Raw genomic sequence first — 22,161 nt, forward strand, 5'->3', positions numbered from 1 at the left:
ACTTGGCTACATATTGAAGTTTCATTTGGACACTCCACCTTTTGTATGATTAAAGTACAGTTTCGTCAAATGGTTAAACATCCCTGTAGTATAAATGTACAATCGCTTCTTTTGTTTAAAAAGGTACTTGTATAATTTGTCTATTTTTTTAGTTGTTTTTTTTTGAAATGGTAGACGTGTTACTTCTACCCGAACAGACAAATGGACTCTGTAAAGATTGTTTAGATAAGGTTCTTTACTCAAGAGAATATAATTAAATCGTCCAACAAACCCTGTACATAAAATTATATTAAAATACATTCACAGGTACACACAAATAGTCCTAACACATTAATATATATATATATATATATATATATACAGTCTGCAGTCTGGTTACGATATAGTTTACAGAACAAAACATCATTTGACAGAAAGAAAATACTCCTATACTGGCAATATTTAACATCGCTACAGTAAACATCAAATATAATTATATAAGATTAAGCAACTGAATAAAACCATTGAAGTCCATGAAAAGCAACAAAAATCACGTGGTTACAAAAGTTTCACTTTTAGTTATGAATATATTTATTTATTTATTTATTTATAAGTGTATAATAATTACCTGCAAATTGGTTCAGTATCCCACAACTTAACGTGTGAAATGTTTCCAATTATTTATTACTTGTTTAATTTCAAACAGTCTAGAATTATAGTTAAGTTTAGTCATTTCAGCTAGATCAGTACTAAAGGTAATCCCAAGTGATTTAAAAGTGGAAGGATTCCATTTTAAACGAAGGTTTTGTAAATATGTGACTGCACTGTTCTTAAGTGAGCCAATCCATATGACTTCCGATTTATCATAATTAATTTTTAGTCCAGATAATTTCGCAAATATATTCAAAGTATTTAGATATTCTTTATTTTGTACTGAAATTCATTTAATTTTCTTATTTTTGCGCACAAGTCCTGCCAGAATTTCTACACAAAGGAGAAATATATAGGACGATATTGGGTCCCCTTGTCTGCATCCCCTGTGTATGTCAAAAAATTAAGATATATTGCCATTGACTATTACACTTGATTTAATATTTAAAAAACAACAAAAAATCCCAACTGAAATCCAACGTTTAATATGATCCCCAAACCCAAAACCGTGTGAAATGGTATCTGACATGAGTAAACGTTTTATTTATGTTCATGTTAGAAAGGTGTTCTTGAACCATAATAAACCATGGCGGTATTTCTGAGAATAACTGATGCCACCATTGGTAAGACGTGTGGTATTAACTGTTCTATCAAACGTCGGTGTATCTCGAACTTTGACCCTGTCGGTGGGCCCATTGGGCTATTTCGTGCTCCATCCAGTGCTACATAACAGTAACTGGTGTAAGAAAGGCTGTGGTATGTACTATCCTGTCCGTGGGATGCTGCAAATAAGAGATACATTGCTGCTAATTTGAAAGAGTGGCTCATTGCGTCGCGGCAACGGGTTTCCTCTCCCATTATCTGTATCTAGTGTGTGGTCCTTAGCCATAGGTCCGACGCCTAATATCCGTAACTAAAATGTGTTTAGTGCGTCATCAAATAAAACATGTCTTCCTTCCTTATTTTGCCAAAGTAAAATAAAATTCGCTAATTGTTTTTAATTTTGCAATTGGCGAATTTGGCGAGTGGCAGAGATAGCTTTGCCTTGAACACAGTTTTCTCTCATCCTCAAGTATATGGGACAGAGCTATCCCATGAAATAAAGAAAGCTATGTAAGACATTTATATCCCACATGGGGTATCAGGTGCTTGTGCTTAATATGACGCCGTTGGTAATGTGACAATATATTTTAAAGCGAGATGATCATCAGACCAGGTCGAAATTTTCACCACTTCAGGTGCACTTTTATCTATCCCACATGACCACAGATGATGGAGTCTTATAATTTTACTTTTCTATTTCTAATTCGTATGGTTGCAAGTCGCCATCTTCTGTCATTTACTGTGGGCTGTTCATTCCGCTAAGCGGTAAGAACTATTTTATATGAATTTCCCTTACAGACACGACAAACAATATCCTGGAATATATACCAGTCGTGGAGCAATGGCTGAAATTAGAAATAACCCAGTGTAAAATAATCTCTTAATGAGGTCAAGGTCGGAGACACAAATCTGAAACAATGACGCAGAGGGTCAAACGTAGACAGTCATCATTATCTTGGGTATGGGCCTATGCTGTTTTATCTCTTTGTACCAGTTTTTCGGTCATGTGATTAAGAAGACACGATAAACACTTTAGATAATTATTTAGACAATTAATCTCAAAACGGGACAACTGGATGTACAAATACAAGTTAATATATGTATTTTTTTAATTGTTGAAATATTATTTTATTTACTGATGAGGTAAACCACATAACAATATGACAAACATCAACGTGGCTGTTTTGTTACTTGCAACTGTGTTGCTTCTACAAAGTGGTGCTGAAACTCTCTACCGTAAACCATCGAGGGCCGAGTTAAAAAAGTTCTTCGAAGGCTTTGTCTCAAAGCACTCTGGATTCAAGGATTTTGTTTTCGGTCTCCCTGACAACGACGTGCCCCATCTCACTCGATACGGGCCCCAGGACTGGGGCGCCAGCGTCAACTGTGACGTCTGCAAGTATGCAGTGGAGGGCATGCTGTTGGTGATCAGTCTGGGAGGGACGGAGGAGGATCTGGTCAGGTTCGTCACTAAACTCTGTGTAGACTTGAAAATAGAGGACCCCAGGGTTTGTCACTATATCACGAGAGAATACAAGGTATATATATCTTCATTTTTCCTTCATTATTTATCAACTAATTTTATTTATTTACAGGTATATTATCAGTGGTATTACAGATACATTTTCATTTTCATTACGTAAAACATAAATTAAAAAATTAAATAGTGTTTCCGGGAACACGACCCAACTCTATTTATTTATTTATTTTATTATTATTATTTTTTAAATTTATTATTATTATTATTATTATTATTATTATTATTATTATTATTAAATTATTTATTATTATTATTATTATATTTTATTTTTTTGGAGTGGGTGGGGTGTGTTGGTGGGGCACGTTTCCGGAATTATTGTTTCAAGCCTTATTATTACTATTTGGATATTCGAAGTCCTATTATCAGTTATTACAATTACATTTAGTATTTCAACCTTACTGCTTCTACCATTACTAATACTACCTATGTACAGTAGTAATAGCAGCAGTAGTAGTAGTAGTAGTAGTAGTAGTAGTAGTAGGAGTAGTAGTAGTAGCAGTAGCAGTAGGAGTAGTAGGAGTAGTATAGTAGTAGTAGTAGTAGTAGGAGTAGTAGTAGTAGTAGTAGTAGTAGTAGTAGTGGTAGCAGTTACTATTAAGTAGTAGTTAATCTAGTAATATTGTTAATAATAGAAGTTACTACTAAGTAGTAGTTGTAGTAGTAGTTATGGTGGTGATCATAGTAGTAGTAGTAGCAACAGAGGCAGCAGCAGCAGTAGTAGTAATTGTAGTAGTAGCAGTAGGAGAAGCAGTTGCAGTATAGAAGTAGTAGTAGTAGTAGCAGTAGTAGCAGCAGTAGCAGCAGCAGCAGCAGAAGTTGTGTTCTTGTTGTTATTCCAGGATGAGCTGTTCGGGGTGTTGACTGGTCGGCTTCTCACACCAGATGAAGTGTGTGGGTTTGTCATCGGTGACTCGTGTGCTCAGCCTTATAACCCGGAACTGATGTGGAACGTGACGATGACGTCAACGCCCAAACCACCAGTGATTCCGCCAACACCACCGCCGGTATGACGACATTACTGTTAAACCATTCTGGGTTTCTTTAGTCAGACAGTGTACACAAACATTAGTAAACATGGAGTCGAGGCATGTTATGACAAATCTATTGGATCCAGAATTTTATTTTTGAGGGGCATTGACCGAAGATCACAAACGTTCCCGAACGGATTCGTCGGATTCTCCAACGTAAAAAAAAAAAAAAAAAAAAAAAAAAAAAAAAATAATAATAATACAAAAAGTAAAACTGTCGCAAAATGTAAAGGGAATCCCCCACTTAGATCCGCCACCGTTTTTGACGTTAATTTGTATGATGGGGAGGCGAGATTACTGCTTTGACGTCATTTTTTATGATGGGGAGGCGAGATTACTGCTTTGACGTCATTTTTTATGACGGGGAGGCGAGATTACTGCTTTGACGTTATGTTTTATGACGGGGAGGCGAGATTACTGCTTTGACGTTATGTTTTATGATGGGGAGGCGAGATTACTGCTTTGACGTTGTGCTGTAGGATAGGAAGGCGAAATTACAGCTTTGACCTTATGATGTATGCTGGGGAGGCGATATTACAGCAGCTTTGACGTTATGATATAGCATAGGAAGGCGAGATTACAGCTTTGACGTTATGTTTTATGATGGGGAGGCGAGGTTACTTCTTTGACGTTATGCTGTAGGATAGGAGGGCGAAATTATAGCTTTGATGTTATAATATAGGATAGGAAGGCAAAATTACAGCTATGACGTTATGGTGTATGGGGTGGGGGGGGGCGAAATTACAGCTTTGACGTTATGGTGTATGATGGGGAGACGAAATTATAGCTTTGACATTATGAAGTATGATGGGGAGGCGAGATTTCAGCTATGAAGTTATGATGTAGGATAGGAAGGCAAAATTACAGCTATGACGTTATGGTGTATGATGGGGAGGCGATATTTCAGCTATGAATTTATGATGTAGGATATGAAGGCAAAATTACAGCTTTGACGTTATGGTGTATTATGGGGATGGTATATTACATGGTGGGAAGGCGAGATTACAGCTTTGACGTTATGATGTATGATGGGGATGGTATGTTTTATGAAGGCGAAATTTCAGCTATGAAGTTATCATGTAGGATAGGAAGGCGAAACTACAGCTATGACGTTATGATGTATGATGGGGAGGCGAAATTACAGCTTTGACGTTATGACGTATGATGGGGGATGGTATGTTACATGATGGGAAGGCGAGAATGCAGCTTTCACACTCTGACTAATGTGAGTTGATTTGGTGTAAAGTAACCTATAATATCGCTGTTTTTGCAGCCATCGTCTCCAAAACTGCGCTTTTTACATCTCACTGACATGCACATTGACCGGATGTACGATGCTGGGTCAGATGCAGAATGTGGAGAGCCTCTCTGTTGCCGTAGTAACGATGGAAAGCCAGGTAAATTGGAAACACGGGTATGCGCTTATCAAAACACCAGGGTTGTTACAGAAATAATCATATTGGGAAGGAGGGGATGGGGAGGATGTCAACTGAGAGACGTTTTCTGACACCAACCACACGTAAAATAAAATAATCTGGCAGTGAACGTTTACAAACTGTTCAACTATCTGCAGCAATTACACTAATCATTTATCGTTGATAGTCCCTTATACTGACGTTAGGGCGGGATGGGGATGGGTGGGGAGGTCGACTCACAGGACCACAGAGTCGGACGAGCAGTCTACCACTAATTCATTTCATTTCATTTCAACTTATTTTCGTGCTTATATCCAATTAAGGTTTAAGCACGTTGTCCTGGGCACACCTCAGCTGTCTGGGCTGTCTGTCCAGGACAGTGCGTTAGTTGTTAGTGAGAGAGAAGAAGGTGTAGTTGTCTTACACCTACCCATTGAGTCGTTAAAACTCGATCTAGGCGTGAGCCAGTACCGGACTGCGAACCCTGTACCTACCAGCCTTATGTCCGATGGCTTTAAAACCATGACATCACCGAGGTCGGTCTCTACCACTAAGCTACAGTCCGCCCCTTTATGTATTATGTGGTGCGGAGATAATAGTTGCTGCTACGCTTGAAGCGTTATCATTTAGACAAAAAAACAAAAACAAAAAACCAACAACCACGGGCTCGGAATTGATGTCTTCTTCATATCACTGGACAAGGTTTTGGTAAATCCATTACTTTCGACAGTAAATACATAAGATGTGAAATCTATTTTATAAGAACAAGGGTGGATCTGGGAGGGGTTTTGGGGTTGTTTTTTTTAAATTGGGGGGGGGGGGGGGGATAGGACAGCAGCTTATATATATAGTGAACAAATGTTTTCAGTAGTTTTTGTGTGATCTAAACGATTTTCATTTTAGGTCCGGGAAAAGCGGGTGCAGGAAAATGGGGTGACTATCGTCATTGTGACTTGTCCCCTGACCTAGTTGAAAATTTATTCCAGCACTTGGCCACCAAAAAGGATCAGGTAATGGTGTTGAATAAGTTTAATAAAACGTTATGCAAGCTAGTGTTACCTAAGAAGTAAATAGTGTATGTATACAGAACGACTTATTAGCAGGCTGTTATATCGACATATTCACTACTGACATTAAATCATAATTTCTGTGAAATTACATATCTAACATCCAACAATTGAGTCATGGAGGGAGAGACAGATAGACAGACAGGCAGAAAGTCAGAGACAGAGACAGAGACAGAGAGAGAGAGAGAGAGAGAGAGAGAGAGAGAGAGAGAGAGAGAGAGAGAGAGAGAGAGAGAGAGAGGCAAGGGGAGAGAGAGATACAGACAGACAGAAAGACAGAGGCACACAGAGAGAGAGAGAGAGAGAGAGAGAGAGAGAGAGAGAGAGAGAGAGAGAGAGAGAGAGAGAGAGAGAGAGAGAGAGAGAGAGAGAGAGATAAACACACACATACACGCGCGCGCGCACACACATTCATACACTCAAACAACAGAGAGAAACACACACACAAACACACACACACACACACACACATGAATACATACCCGCACACAGATACAGAGACATACAAAGACGCACGCACGCACGCACACACACACGTGTACATCTGCGCCTGGTAAGACAGTGACACCGAATTAATAGACCTGTACTTGGTGATACCAGATTATCACCGGATTATTGGTAATTAAATCATAAATTATTTTACATAACGCGCTTGTCTACTAGTATGGATCATATTTCACGATGCGGACAGAAAAGACGATTATCGCGCTAATTAACAGCGTCGAGTTGGTGTCAGGTGTGGAGGGAGGTGTCTGGGAGAGAGAATCAGCCGATTTCACACACATTAATTCCATCGACTGGTACTAATCAAACACCTAGACACTCCAACCAGGACCCGATCGCCCCTTCGACACCAGTGTTTTGACACCAGTGCTAATGCCCTCATTGTAGCTTATTTTATGCAAACTGGAAGAGTTACATTCCCTGGGAACTTGGGTGTGTGACAGAACATTACATTTTTCAAATTATATCTTTTCCCTTTGTTTTGGCTAATGTCCGGCATATTTTGTTTTCATATGTGTTGTGATTTACGACTTAAATCGATGGTCAGTGACTTTAACAGATGGGAGCTGGCCTGAGGACTAACCACATGCTGTTAACGCGGCCGCAAATCAAAAGACCTTTCTAAAACAATTTCTCACAACTACCATCAATCAATATGCATAAAATCAAATTCTGTCAAAATAAACTTTGTAATAAGAATGTCTTGAGGTAGACCCAGTGGTCATGAAAAACAAACGAGGTACGTCGCACCTCATCCACCCATACCCCAACTTTATCTAATACCATAACATTTGGAATAGTTCATATGTTTTCTTTTTCTTTTTATTTCTTTCTTTCTTTCTTTTTTTATTTTATTTTTATATTTATATCATCCTGTTTGTTTAATGGGTTTTTTGTTTTATTTCCTGTATGATGCTCAGTATATTGTTCGTTATTCATTCATTCATTCACTAACTCACTCACTTACTCACTCATTCATTCAATCATTAATGTGCTGAAATAACAGTTGACATGTAAATTATATTCTTACACACCGTTGGTGAGAATACCATGCGTTATTTATGATAACACAGACTCAAGATTGACGACTGGCTGCTCCTAGGTGATGACCATATATCCAATGAAAAACAACACGATGGAAATCAATTACACTGTGACGTATAGTTAACCTGACAATCATGTGTCTGTGACGCGTAAGGCTATATGTGCAAAGGGTTGAAAATATCCTTCAGTTGAAAAAGATGTTAAAATTTGCTTAAAACCTGGTTTTTGAGGATTTGTAAGAAATAGAATAATACATTCGTGTCCGTTAGATACCATTTATCTTACAACTCGTTTTCGCTCTTTAGATACATTTTAAAACAACTCGTTGTGAGATAAATGGTATCTAACGGCCACTCATGTATTATTCTCTATTTCTACTTCTGTTAGTTTGACTTCATAATTTTCACGGGAGACATCCCCGCCCATGACGTGTGGAACCAGACTCGAGATGCGCAAATGAAGGCGGTCACGGATTTCAGCGACATGTTTGACAAATACCTGCCTAAGATACCCGTCTACCACTGCGTCGGCAACCACGACAGCGCTCCCGTCAACAGGTAGGTACACTCAGGTTAAAGAAGCAATCTCGAACATCTTCTCTTTTTTTTTTAAAGTTACATGTTTGACAAATACCTGCCTAAGATACACGTCTACCACTGCGTCGGCAACCACGACAGCGCTCCCGTCAAGAGGTAGGCGCACACAAGTTAAAGCAGCAATGTTTTTAAAGTTAAAGTTTGTGTTATTTTAACGATATTATTAAAGCAAATTTATTAGACTGTTAGATGTTAAACAATAACAAATTCTAATTGTATGAAACATTAGATCGTGTGTGTATGTTTGAACGAATGTGTGTCTTGTAAAATGCTTAGACTAGTGTTGTTTTCCCCATATGGGTAAAGTAAAAGATGAAAACATGTATGGTGATGAATCGGGGCTTCCCAACCCTGACATCATCTATATTTCTAGTGATAATAACTATTTTTTTAAAACCCCCAGAAAAAACCCCATTTGGTAATATTTTCTCGTAGTCTTCAGAAAAAAAACAGGACTTTTTTCAATTAACAGTAAGGGATCTTTTTATAAGTACGTTCCCACAGGCAGGGCAGTACATACCACGGCCTTTGATATACCAGTCGTTGGAAATTTGCTTTATTTTTATTTTTATCTATTTAGAATAGACCATCTACATTAATTTTCTTACCATCGCGCGCCCTATTCTTCGTTATCCTTTTGCTATAATCGCTATAATCTATGAAACATCAAATTAAATGTATTGTCATCAAGAGACGCTATTCCGCTGTTTTATGTTACAAAGTATTAACAAACATGGCAACATACTTGTATGTTGTATAAACATAAACGTTATGGAAACTTTAGTTAATTATAATTGTAGTTGTTTCTAATTTATATGATTAATAAAGCATAATTATGGCGGGGCGATATGGCAGTTGCTTAGGCGAGAGAAAATGAACAATGGAAACTCAATTTATCAATTACTCTTAATTTTCAGTGGAAAGTCGTGGTGAGGAAGGGGTGGGGTTGGCAGAGATCATTATTTATAATCCATTAAAGCCTTTTGTAAGAGATATCGCTGGCACTATAATTTGCGATATCTCCTGCGATTTTCTCCTAGGCGAGAGCGCTTCTTTTTGTTACGTCACTGTATGCTTCAGCGCGAAACCTATCATTAGTGACGTTACGCCACTGTCGTTCTGCTAGGTAACGAGTCTACCGCTGCCAAATATAGTGACATTCAACCCACATTACTGACATTGTCGCAAATGAAAAGAATGATAATGGATGATAAAAAGAATACCTCCCTCGTATCTTGTGATATCATAATTTATCAGCACTCGTTAATAAAAGTATAAAAATCCTCGGCAATCCTCGGATTTCATACTTTTATTAACTCGTGCTGATAAATTATATCACAAGACACTCGGGGAGTATCCTCTATATCCACATCTCGCAATTAACATAATTCATATGAACTGTAATATAGCACATCTGGCTTTTTTCATATTAAAATTTTGGCCTTTAAATATTACAATATGTGCTGCTGTGTCTCTGGGAAAGAGCATAGTTAATTTTATTTCAACTTATTTCCGTTCGTATATCCACTTAAGGTTCAAGCACGCTGTTATGGGCACACACCTCATCTATCAGGGTTATCGGTACAGGGCAGTGAATTAATTGTTACTTACACAGAACCATGGAGTCGTTACAATCCGCTTTCAGTAGGTTCCGGTACCGGGAGGTGAAACCAGTATCTACCGGCTTAGCCACTACGCCACCGACCGATAACCATGGTTAAACAATATGCTGGGGTTAAAAGTTTGTTTGTTTTGTTTAACGACACCACTAGAGCACATTGATTAATCAATCATCGGCTATTAGATGTCAATCATTTGGTAACTCTGACAGTCTTAGAGAGGAAACCCGCTACATTTGTTCTATTAGTAGCAAGGGATCTTTTACATGGGATCTTTTACATGCACTTTCCCACAGACAGGAAAGCACATATCACGGCCTTTGACCAATTGTGGTGCACTGGTTGGAACGAGAAAAAAATGGATCCACAGAGGTGGTTCGATCCTGCGGCGCAAGCACCTTAGGCGAGCACTCGACCGACTGAGCTAAATCCCGCTCCTAGATTCTGGGGTAGGCCTACAGTTAAAGGAACGTTTATTTCCTTTTAATATGTTTACATTTTCAGTTTTCCTCCACCCTTTATCGCCGACCACAATTCACAGGCGTGGATGAACGCGGCTTTGGCTGCCAGCTGGATGAAATGGCTGCCAGCCCAGGCGAACGAAACCATTATGAGGCAAGTGATATCTCCATCTACAAACGCAAACGCGGTTGTGGAAAAGAAAAGTGCTTTTACATGTTTCTGTCACATCGAGTTTCAAACATGCATAATTATGATGTTGTGTGCAGATATATGACTGAGACCAAGTCAGCTAAGAGAGGCAGAGAAAAAGTGGATGCGAGGTGTATCGAAGCAAACAAACCAAGATATTATAACTTCGTAGATGATAATTATATAAGGAATCACATAAAGAATTTTATAATTTTTAATGTGGCCTCTTAACACTTATTAGTTGGTTTGAAAGAACAGTACAACATGGCCGTACCTAGTTTGAAATACATCGAAATGCAGTGAAAACAAGGAATTAGTGGCACAGTAATAAACGGTTTTTCGGCATAATCCCGAATATTTTCAAATTCTTTTTAAATCACTGGCATGATTTTGCAAGTCAGGTTTTGATTGGTTGAATGAAAGGTCAACTGGACATGAGCTCCAACGGGGTTCTGTTAGATCCACAGGTAATATTAATTAACCAGTGGAGCTAATTTTAATTAGATTGGACACCGCGGGCGTTCGGGTCCAGGGCCCCGTTCCACGAAGCGATCTTAGCACTAAAGATCACCTTTGTGCATAAGGTAGCTATGCACTTAAGATGATCTTAGGGCTAAGATCGCTTTGTGGAACGGGGCCCTGGTTGGAGTTTCTAGGTGTCTGATTAGTACCAGTCGGCAGAACACTCACGAGCGCTACGCTATATATTGTCTGTGTCTATTTATATATGGTTCGAAACTCGTTGCAATAAACATCTTACCTGAAATTATATAGGAGAGTTATTGCCGTCAATGTCAAATTCACAGTAATTTTGAGTAAAATAAATGTGAGATATCGGCGTGTGATGAGGCGAGTAGTATTTCGTCTATGCGAAAATCGTTTTGCGCAAGACACGCGAGCGAGGGGTAATTCGCTCGCGTCAAACTATAATTGCAGTGTTTTGTTACAGGACTAGAGGACATTGATTTATTAATCACTGCAGTGAGTACGTCTTTCATTATAGGGGTGCGTTCTACACGACATTACTTCGCAAGGGTTTTCGGATCGTATCCATTAACATGAACTATTGCAACACAGGAAACTGGTGGCTCCTCATCAACTCGACGGACCCCGCCGGTCAGCTGCAGTGGTTAATAAACGTCCTGCAGGATGCTGAGAACAACCACGAAAAGGTGAAAATACACATCTACATACACAGATGGGCGGGATGTAGCCCAGTGGTAAGGCTCTCGCTCGATGCGCGATCGGTGTGAGATCGATCCCCGTCGGTGGGCCCATTGGGCTATTTCTCGTTCGAGCCAGTGCACCACAACTGGTATATCAAAGGCCGTGGTATGTTTTACCCTGTCTATGGTGCATATAAAATATCCCTTGCTGCCAATCGAAAAAAGAGTAGCCCATGAAGTGGCGAATGGGGGTTTCGTTTCTCAATATCTAACGCCATATAACCGTAAATAAAATGTGCTGAGTGCGTCGTTAAATAAAACGTTTCTTTCTTTCTGCATACACAGTATCAACAAAAGAGAAAGGAAATTTGTCTAACAACGACCATGCACCTTGTTTGATGAGCACCTGTTGGGTTGGGTTTGTTAGATTTTTTGGGGTTTTTTTTAGGGGGCTGGACTTAGTTCAGTTGGTTGAGCGGTCGCCTGAGGTGCTTGCGTCGCAGGATCGAACCACCTCGGTGGATCCATTCAACTCAATGTGTTTTTCTCGTTCCAACCAGTGCACCACAACAGGTCAAAGGCCGTGGTATGTGCTTTCCTGTCTGTGAGAAAGTGCATATAAAAGATCCCTTGCTGCTAATAGGAAAATGTGGCAGGTTTCCTGTGATGACCACGATTCAGAATTATTAAATATTTGACATCCAATAGCCGATGATTAATTAATCGATGTGCTCTAGTGGTGTCTTGTCTTCAGAACGATAGAGCAGCTTTAACAATACTAACTAGTGGCAATTGATTTGGTATAAGGCAACCTATAACATCGCTATTATGTGGAATGAGGAAGCGAAATTAATTTAAACATTGTGTTTACTTTATTTCATGTATATTTCCATCAGGTCTATATCCTCGCACACATACCACCAGGCGGAAAACACTGTATGAAGGCATGGAGCTGGAACTATTATAAAATTGTGAACAGGTACTTACGGAATCCTGTTTTAGTCATTTAATTCTACTTTGATTATACTGTTACAAGGCATTTAGATATTTTGTTGGCTGATCAGGGATTTGACAAAAGGAACTGTCATGCTAGGAGGATTGCACCCACCCACCTTCTCCTCTCGCTAATTAAGGGCATGGTAACGTGTGTTTTGCATAAAAAGGCGCAACTTTGGGTTCGAATGGTCTTTTAATGTGTAGAAGTGACCTTTTTAATTTTGAAAGCTGTATTGTGTCTCTCTTTTGAACCTGTTTTTACGTAATGCTAGTCGCAGACTACCAACTGTCAGCACAATGTTGGCCAACTTTCTTCTGCCACGACTTCTACGACTGTCCAGTTGTTAATCTGAGCGCTCTCACAGCTCGCTTCTCGTCGTATAACCCATTAGTTAATTTGAGCGCTCTCATAGCTCGCTTCTCGTCGTATAACCCATTAGTTGTTAATTTAAGCGCTCTCACAGCTCGCTTCTCGTCGTATAACCCATTAGTTGTTAATCTGAGCGCTCTCACAGCTCGCTTCTCGTTGTATAACCCATTAGTTAATTTGAGCGCTCTCACAGCTCGCTTCTCGTCGTATAACCCATTAGTTAATTTGAGCGCTCTCACAGCTCACTTCTCGTCGTATAACCCATTAGTTGTTAATCTGAGCGCTCTCACAGCTCGCTTCTCGTCGTATAACCCATTAGTTGTTAATCTGAGCGCTCTCACAGCTCGCTTCTCGTCGTATAACCCATTAGTTAATTTGAGCGCTCTCACAGCTCGCTTCTCGTTGTATAACCCATTAGTTGTTAATCTGAGCGCTCTCACAGCTCGCTTCTCGTCGTATAACCCATTAGTTGTTAATCTGAGCGCTCTCACAGCTCGCTTCTCGTCGTATAACCCATTAGTTGTTAATCTGAGCGCTCTCACAGCTCGCTTCTCGTCGTATATAATTTGAGCGCTCTCACAACCCATTAGTTGTTAATCTGAGCGCTCTCACAGCTCGCTTCTCGTCGTATAACCCATTAGTTGTTAATCTGAGCGCTCTCACAGCTCGCTTCTCGTCGTATAACCCATTAGTTGTTAATCTGAGCGCTCTCACAGCTCGCTTCTCGTCGTATAACCCATTAGTTGTTAATCTGAGCGCTCTCACAGCTCGCTTCTCGTCGTATAACCCATTAGTTAATTTGAGCGCTCTCACAGCTCGCTTCTCGTCGTATAACCCATTAGTTGTTAATCTGAGCGCTCTCACAGCTCGCTTCTCGTCGTATAACCCATTAGTTGTTAATTTGAGCGCTCTCACAGCTCGCTTCTCGTCGTATAACCCATTAGTAGTTAATTTGAGCGCTCTCACAGCTCGCTTCTCGTCGTATAACCCATTAGTTGTTAATCTGAGCGGGAAATTACAACCCAATCGTCGAGTTGGCCATCTCAATTGTAAAGTTGACAGTCTAAGCGTAGGATAAGGATTCTTTCCAAATACTTACATGAATATGTTCCAGGGTCCGGTCCCCCCCCCCCCCCCCCCCATGAAAATAACTTCTAAAATCTGAATCCATGAAAATAACTTCTAAAATCTGAATCCATGAAAATACCTTCTAAGCGCTGAATTTCTTCTTCTTGGAGGTTGGGACTTGATGGGTGGTGTGGTTTGGTTGTTTGGTAGGGGTGGGGGTGATTTAAAAAAAAAAATTTCGTTGATGTTTATTCAGCATACATGGAACGAACTTTGATAGCTGGTTTAGTTGCCAGCGGCTTTTCGTATTCCACCCCCACAACATGCCCAGCTACATCAGACTACGGTTTTGTATTATCGGTCTTAGTAGGCATCGTATATAAACACTAGCTAAGAATAAAGGGGGCAGTTGGCCTTCAGTTTTCTATCCCAAACACACCATTCCATTTATCAGTTGTATACTAGATTCTTCACCGAGAATTTCCTCGTTCTATTGGGGAACTTTTTTTTTTCTTTCTTTCTCTTTTTTCTTCTTTTTTTTTGGGGGGGGGAGGGAGATGGGGTGTGGGCGTGGATGGGTTTGTTGATTTTTTATTGTTTTTGTTTTTTTGTGTGTTTTTGTTGTTGTTGTTTTATGGGAGGGGTGTTTTTGTCATTGTTGTTTTGTTTTGTTTCTTTGTGTTGTTGTTGTTGTCTTTTAGATACGAAAGTACAATTGTAGCGCAGTTCTACGGACACAGCCACAATGACTTCTACTTCGTGTTTTACGACGAGGTCAACTTCACACGTCCAACCAGCGTGGGCTACGTTCCAGGAAGTGTGACTACATTTTCCAACCTCAATCCAGGATACCGGATATACACCAGTGAAGGTGTTTACCCAGGCAGCAACTACGTAGGTAAAACAAAAAGCCGATGGCAATATACTGCAACAGAATCTCCATAGGTGTCGGAATATCCCAGCAGCTGTGGGTGGGGAGCAGTTATTTATTGATTCCACTATTAATAAGTCAAACATTCACTGTATCTACACCGTGGCAATTTCAAACCATAATACTGCTGAAACTGGTTACATAGACTTGAAGATAATGTATATATTGCATAACACGAACAAACTGATCTACAAAAAGTACAGTTTCAAACAATATTTGATTTATCGGCCTAAAATGTTCACTGAAGGTTTAAAATATCCATGTAGTAATGAGTGTGAAATATCAAATTTACAGACCCCATACTTTTTAAATAATTCCAAGTTCAAGTAGGATAGTCTTTTTTGTCTTGTTTTTGTTTTTTGGGGGTTTTTTTGAGGGGGGAGACAACCGATATATTATGGTCAGTAGTTTACTAACTGTTATGAGTTGATTTGTCTTTCAGTTGTGGAGGGCGGTAATGAATAATCTCCAGCGACCCTTGTCTCCCTCCCTCCTCGTTTTCCGACACACATAACCTTCTAAACCTGTTTTCATAGATCGCAAATAACTATTGTCTTAGGCTATTAGGCCCCTTGGACAGACTTTAGGTAAGTTCGCAAGTGACTTGTATAGTGGAGAGGTGGGGTGTAGCCCAGTGGTAAAGCGCTCGCTTGATGCGCGGTGGGGTCGATCCCCGTCGGTGGGCGCATTGGGCTATTTATCGTTCCAGCCAGTGCACCACGAATGGTATATCAAAGACCGTGGTATGTGCTGTCCTGTCTGTAGGATGGTGCATGTAAAAGGTCCCTTGCTGCATTAAGAAAAATGTAGCGAGTTTCCTCTGATGACTACGTGTCAGAATTACCAAATGTTTGACATCCAATAGCCGATGATTAATTAATCAATGTGCTCCAGTGGTGTCGTTAAACAAAACAAACTTTTTATCTTTTTTTGTATAGTAGACTTTGGGCATACTCGTAGTAAATAGTTTCAGTCGTACATTCCGCTATAGGCCTGTAGGAACGGGTAGAGGATGTTCCGCACTCCCCCTACACAGATCATAAAATTTAATGTTTTGCTCCAGTATACAAAAACATTTTAAATCCATTTTAAATGTTCTGTCATTTCGAAACGGGTCAGATGGTCTGAAAGTGTATGAAATTGGACACCTCCCCATTTAGACTACGTCCTTAATAATGGATTTAAATTATCCAGTCAAAAGTGTACCACAGGGGAGAGACAAGTAAACTGAACTACAATACAAAAAGGATGTTTACTCTTCATTAGAGAAAATAACGCACGCTTTATAGTGAAACAAACAAAGATTCTACACGGAGGAAAAAAAAGGTTTCTATTTTAATCTATCTTCATCATATAATTTTTAAAGTGTTATTTTATTGACGTCTAAACGACAAACGTGTAGTTGTTTAAACCCGTAAAAGATCTTTAAAAGACAAAGTCCAAGTAACATTTAGGTAATTCCATCATAGCATGCTCTCGTGTACACCAGTTAAAAACGACGGCGTTACACCTGTGTCAGCCGCGGTGAAACGTTGCCCTATCGTTTTAGGTTCCTATTGACTTTGAGAACTATATTGTGGATCTTCCTAAAGCTAACAACGCTTCGACACCCCCACAGTGGCAGTTCGAGTACAGTGCCAAGGTAGGTCTTCAACTGTTTAATGCAAACACTGCAATTAAGAAAATATCTATTAAAAAACAACAACACCCACATGCCGCGCGCGTGCGCGTGCGTGCGTATGTGTATGTGTGTGTGTGTGTGCGTGTGTGCTTGTGTGCGTCTGTGTGCGCGCGTGTGTGTGTGTGTGTGTGTGTGGAGTAATCGAATATAGCCCACAACAACAAAAAAAGTACCATGGAGAATTAAAAACTCCACGGCAATTTCTACGGCATTGCAGATTGCCGTAGGCAATTGCAAGGGTTGTAAATGTAGTTATATACTGTTTTACAAATTTTCAATACTTGAGTAAATTTAATTCTGTTAACATGGTACTGAGTCGTCTGTGTTGTATCGATAACTGAAGATATCGGTTGAGGGTGAAAACACAAGAGTTTATTAAAACTGTAGTTCTCTTTGTGTTTTGCATTAGTAAAATGTATTATACGATGGGGGAAAGATAAGGCAGCTTTAACTCGATGTAAGCACGAAAACATAAATAAACTAAAAGCAACAACCCCAAAACCCCCAACATACATACATACATACATACATACACACACACATACATACATATACACAGACGCATGCACATGCGCAAACACATGCACACGCACGCACATACACACACAGAAACTGAATGACAACCCAAAACAGGCAGTTTGCATCATCATTCATTTTCATTCATTTCAACTTATTTTCGTGCTTATATCCAATTAAAGTTCAAGCACGCTGTCCTGGACATACACCTCAGCTACCTGGGCTGTCTGTCCAGGACAGAGGGTTAGTTGTTAGTGGTTAGTGAGAAAGAAAAGGATATAGTGTAGTACCCACTGAGTCGTTAAAACTCGCTCTGGGCTGGAGCCGGTATCGGGCTGCGAACACAGTACCTGTCAGCCTTATGTCCGATGGCTTAACCACGACCCCACCGAGGCCAGCATTGCATGAACGGGACCGGTGTCTCTGTTATTTGGTGTTTCGTGTTTGAAGTAAGGGCGAGATCTAGCTCAGTGGGTAGAGCGCTCGTCTGAGGTGCTTGCGTCGTAGGATAGCCTCATCTCAATGAAACCATTTTGCGTTTCGGGGTTTTCTCGTCTGAACCAGAGCACCACGACTAGTATATCAAAGGCCGTGGTATGAGCTATCCTGTCTGTGGGATGGTACATATAAAATAACCTTTGCTACTATTGAAAAAAAAAATGTAACGGGTTTCCTCTCTAAGACTATATGTCAAAATTAACAAATGTTTGACATCCAGTAGCCGATCTTTAATAAATCAATGTGATCTAGTGGTGTCGTTAAACAACACAAATTTTAATTTAAATTAGTGTGCTCAAGTGGCGTCGTTTAACAAAACATATTTTAACTTTATGTTTAATGTATTTGCTTGAACTTGTCTGGCGCTGATTATTTAAATAGACAAGCACGTCTGACGTTTCAGGTAGCGTACAGACTGAAGTCGCTATATCCGTCCGACTGGAATGATCTAATCTACAGGATGAAGGGCAACGACACGCTATTCAACAGGTTTCACAGGTTAGTTACATCAGTTAATGTTCTCTCTCTTCATCCGTGTTAATCCGCACCACGGCTTGCCAGTTATCGCACTTGGATCACAGGTACCTCGTTATGTCGACTGGTGCATTTCATAGCAGGATCGTCCATCCCGAAAAAGAATCATTCTAGAGACTATTAGGTTTATTAATTAAGTTCAGACATCCCACATGACTCTGGTTTAGTAGAAGAAAGGAAGCTGTCATTTTCTGTTATGTGATTTAAAGTCTTACATTCCAAAGTAAGACAGTCTTGTGTTAGACAGAATTCTCTGGAGAAGGTAGAGATGGAGTTTTGGCTTGAACAATTATCCGATAGAAGCATGCCAAAAGTACCTTCATCGACAGTAAGAAAGATTCTTCCAACTTGCTGTTAGTTTTTCCTCTCAGGATGCCAGTTTATACTGTACTAGTGTAATTAGAAGATTCGAGTAAATAGTAAGGTGATGGTTGAAAACAGGTGCTGCGTTATACGTACTGGTCAAATGGTTGATGCCACGTGCTACATGCCATTTGTGCTATTTATTAATTGTTTTATGCCATCAGGGCTTACACAGCTTTTGTTTTACGTCACGCCAGTTATAAATACTGGATATAACACGTACACCACGATATAGCGTCCATTGTGACACCAGTATTACCTGAACATTCATGGTTGAATTTGTATCAGAAATTTGGTTAATTGCTTTTTATAGTCGTTGACCCCTATTTGAATTGATAAATTAACTGTAATATGTGACAAGCTACGTGAAAAATAAAAGCTATCTTACATCGACTGGCGTAGTATAATATTAAAGCTTTCATAGGAGGTGTCTGTAGGTAGTACTAAACCAAATATCTTCCGGCTGGGTCAAAGTTGGAGGTATATCCATCTTTTGATAGAGCAGTTAATACCACAAGTCCTGTGATTGGCTATAAATGTGAGTGTGTTGGGTGTAAACAAAATTAGGTCCATCTGGGCCAAAAATCTATGCAATTTTATTTCATCTAGTACCAGTGTGAAGTAGCCTTGTGTTTGAAACATGTATGGGGTACCTGTAAAAAGAAGTACTTAAATGTTGTGCAGAACTAGGGTAGTCATAAACACAACCCGTTACCTCTGAAATGAGCAGCTTGACCCCCATTTTTTTCTGATTCATTTTAAGGGTGAATGGTGGTAGTATTTATATTCGTGATGTATATGTCGCTTGCTACGCTGCAGGTGGGAGTTTTAGCCACATATGTCACTATTGTCGTCTATGGGAATTAGGGTAGTCATAGACACTACCCGTTATCTCTAAAATGAGCAACTTGACCCCATTTTTTCTGATTAATATTAAGGGTGAGGGATGGTAGTATTTATATCTGTGGTGTATATGTCGATTGCTACGCTGCAGGTAGGAGTTTTAGCCACATATGTTACTATTGTCATCTATGATATTTGATTTGGCGGTGTACACCCTATAGAGATGATAGTTGAATGTTCACAACACGATCATGTGTAAACTATTTATATCAGTTAATGGTTGATTACAACTGTGGCTGACAGATTCGAGTTGATTTGTTTTCATTGGAGTTAATTTAATTTGCTAATGCAAATAGTACCTTTATTAGTTGTTTGGAATATTTTGGTGAGTGGGCTACGTTATTTTCAATAGGTGATTAATCATGCGTCTTGATAATATTAGGCACTTTAGATGCATTAGCCAGAGAGCGAGAGGGAGAGAGAGAGAGAGAGAGCAAGCTCGGACATTGCTCGATGTTCAGTCGTAATATAATGCATGTCTAAATATGTTTTATAGTGTTCTTCGCTGATGCTAATTTTAAGTAATATACTAATATCAGCAAACATTGATCACAAACATTGATAATAAACATTTTTAAGGCGGTGACACAGATCGATTGTCACAAAATAAATTAGGTCCATGGTCAATGGTCTCTTTTGTTAATATTTTTGTGAAAGGTATTGTTAAAATTGTAGGTGGTCAAATGTATAATCCTCTTCTCTCTGTATTTCGCACCCACCAACACAATCTCTCTCTCTCTCTCTCTCTCTCTCTCTCTCTCTCTCTCTCTCTCTCTCTCTCTCTCTCTCTCTCTCTCTCTGTATTTTTTGTTTGTCTTTCTCCCTCTCCCCTCTCTCTCTCTCTCTCTCTCTCTCTCTCTCTCTCTCTCTCTCTCTCTCTCTCTCTCTCTCTCTCTCTCTCTTCCCCCTCGCTCTCTTTTTCCCTCTCTATCTCTCCTACAACAGTATGCGCGCGCATGTATTTTAACACACACACACACACAACACACATACAGACTCGCATACATGTACGCACACACACACACCACACGCATACAGTCACGCACGTACACGTACATGTACATGCACACACATACACACGAATATATCTACACCAAGTCTCAGCCGATCAGATCCCATGGATGTACATTCATTAATTTATTTTATTATTTCATTCACCATTGTATTGTTATTATTATTTGTAGGTACAACTCGAAATCAGCAGACGACAGCCCATGCACTGGGTCATGCAAGAGAAATGCGCTGTGTCGACTGAAAACCGCACGGTCGTTTGATTCGAACCTCTGTAAAGATTTGTGATTGTTGCTTTTGCAATCTATTTTGTGTTTTAGTTTAATTTTAAATTATTTCATTGGAATCCATTGGGAATTGTGATGCAATCTTGATACTATATCCAATCAATACCACATTATGGTTATTTGGCAGGAGATGGGGGAGGGTGTGTGTGTGAAAGGGGGCAGTTGCCTTCCAAAAATTATGAAAGTGCCTTTCCTGTTTCCTTTTTTGTCCACATGAAGAAGATCCTAATTCCATGTTTTACTGATCCCACCTTCCCTTTTATGTTAGGCTAGATACGTCTCTGTAGACTAGAGAAGTTAACAACACTGTTATTGATTTGACTTCCAGAATTAATAACGTGTTTGTTTGTTTTCAGTTTAAAACTCATAGTTCTAGGCCTATGTCTATGACAGTTGGCGATGTTCACGCAGAAATGGAATATCAATTATGTTTTCAATATTGTATTGTTATATAAAATTTAAGTATACATATCATGAATATGAAATTAGAACGTGAGATCATCGTTGTTGTGTGTGTTTTGTTGTTGTTGTTGTTGTTGTTGTTGTTCTTCTTCTTCTTCTTCTTCTTTTTCTCCTTCTTCTACTTCATCTTCGATGGGGGGGGGGGGGTTGGGGGGTCTTATTCCTCCCTTTCTTTTTCTTTCATCTTCTTCTTGTTACTGTGGACGCATTCTACCACTGCTATCACCGTATAAATTGTTTATGGTTTGAACAAATGAACCAAAAAGACTATGGTGCTATAATTACATTTGTCGGACGATTTCTGTATTTACCGTGTATTCCTATCAGTGACACAGCGGATAACCTGGTAGTATGCTGGATTCCCATCCAATTAGTGAAGTGCGAACACAGTTCATTTGAGAGGTGTAGAGTCATCTTACCAACCTCTCTTCCACTGATGGTTGGACTATACCAATTCAAATGTTAACGTTTGTGTTTAAAAACACTATATGCAATATATCAACCAAACTGTGACCCAAAAATATCAGTACTACAACCCCTACCTCAAAGTATTAACTGCAGAAAATGGTACCTTTCATGGCTCATTTTCGGTATAACCAGATGTTTCTGCAACACCCCTAGTTTCGCACAAAATTTTAGTACTTTTTTTTACAGGTACCCCATACATGTTCCAAGCAC

At 39.6% G+C, this 22,161-nt stretch overlaps 1 protein-coding gene across 1 annotated transcript; it reads left to right on the forward strand.

Moving 5' to 3' along the window:
* Positions 1–2,393: 2,393 nt before the first annotated feature.
* Positions 2,394–21,523, forward strand: LOC121368690 (sphingomyelin phosphodiesterase-like). The gene is made up of 12 exons (XM_041493429.1): positions 2,394–2,741; positions 3,613–3,777; positions 5,075–5,198; positions 6,120–6,226; positions 8,219–8,388; positions 10,551–10,661; positions 11,701–11,869; positions 12,760–12,842; positions 14,999–15,191; positions 16,778–16,870; positions 18,327–18,421; positions 20,908–21,523. Exons 1-12 carry the CDS (start codon positions 2,394–2,396, stop codon positions 21,020–21,022), a joined length of 1,773 nt encoding a protein of 590 aa, XP_041349363.1. The 3' UTR covers positions 21,023–21,523.
* The last annotated feature ends 638 nt before the right edge of the window (positions 21,524–22,161 follow it).

The sequence above is a fragment of the Gigantopelta aegis genome, chromosome 3 (assembly GCF_016097555.1).
Source record: "Gigantopelta aegis isolate Gae_Host chromosome 3, Gae_host_genome, whole genome shotgun sequence".
In the NCBI taxonomy this organism is placed as follows: domain Eukaryota; kingdom Metazoa; phylum Mollusca; class Gastropoda; order Neomphalida; family Peltospiridae; genus Gigantopelta; species Gigantopelta aegis.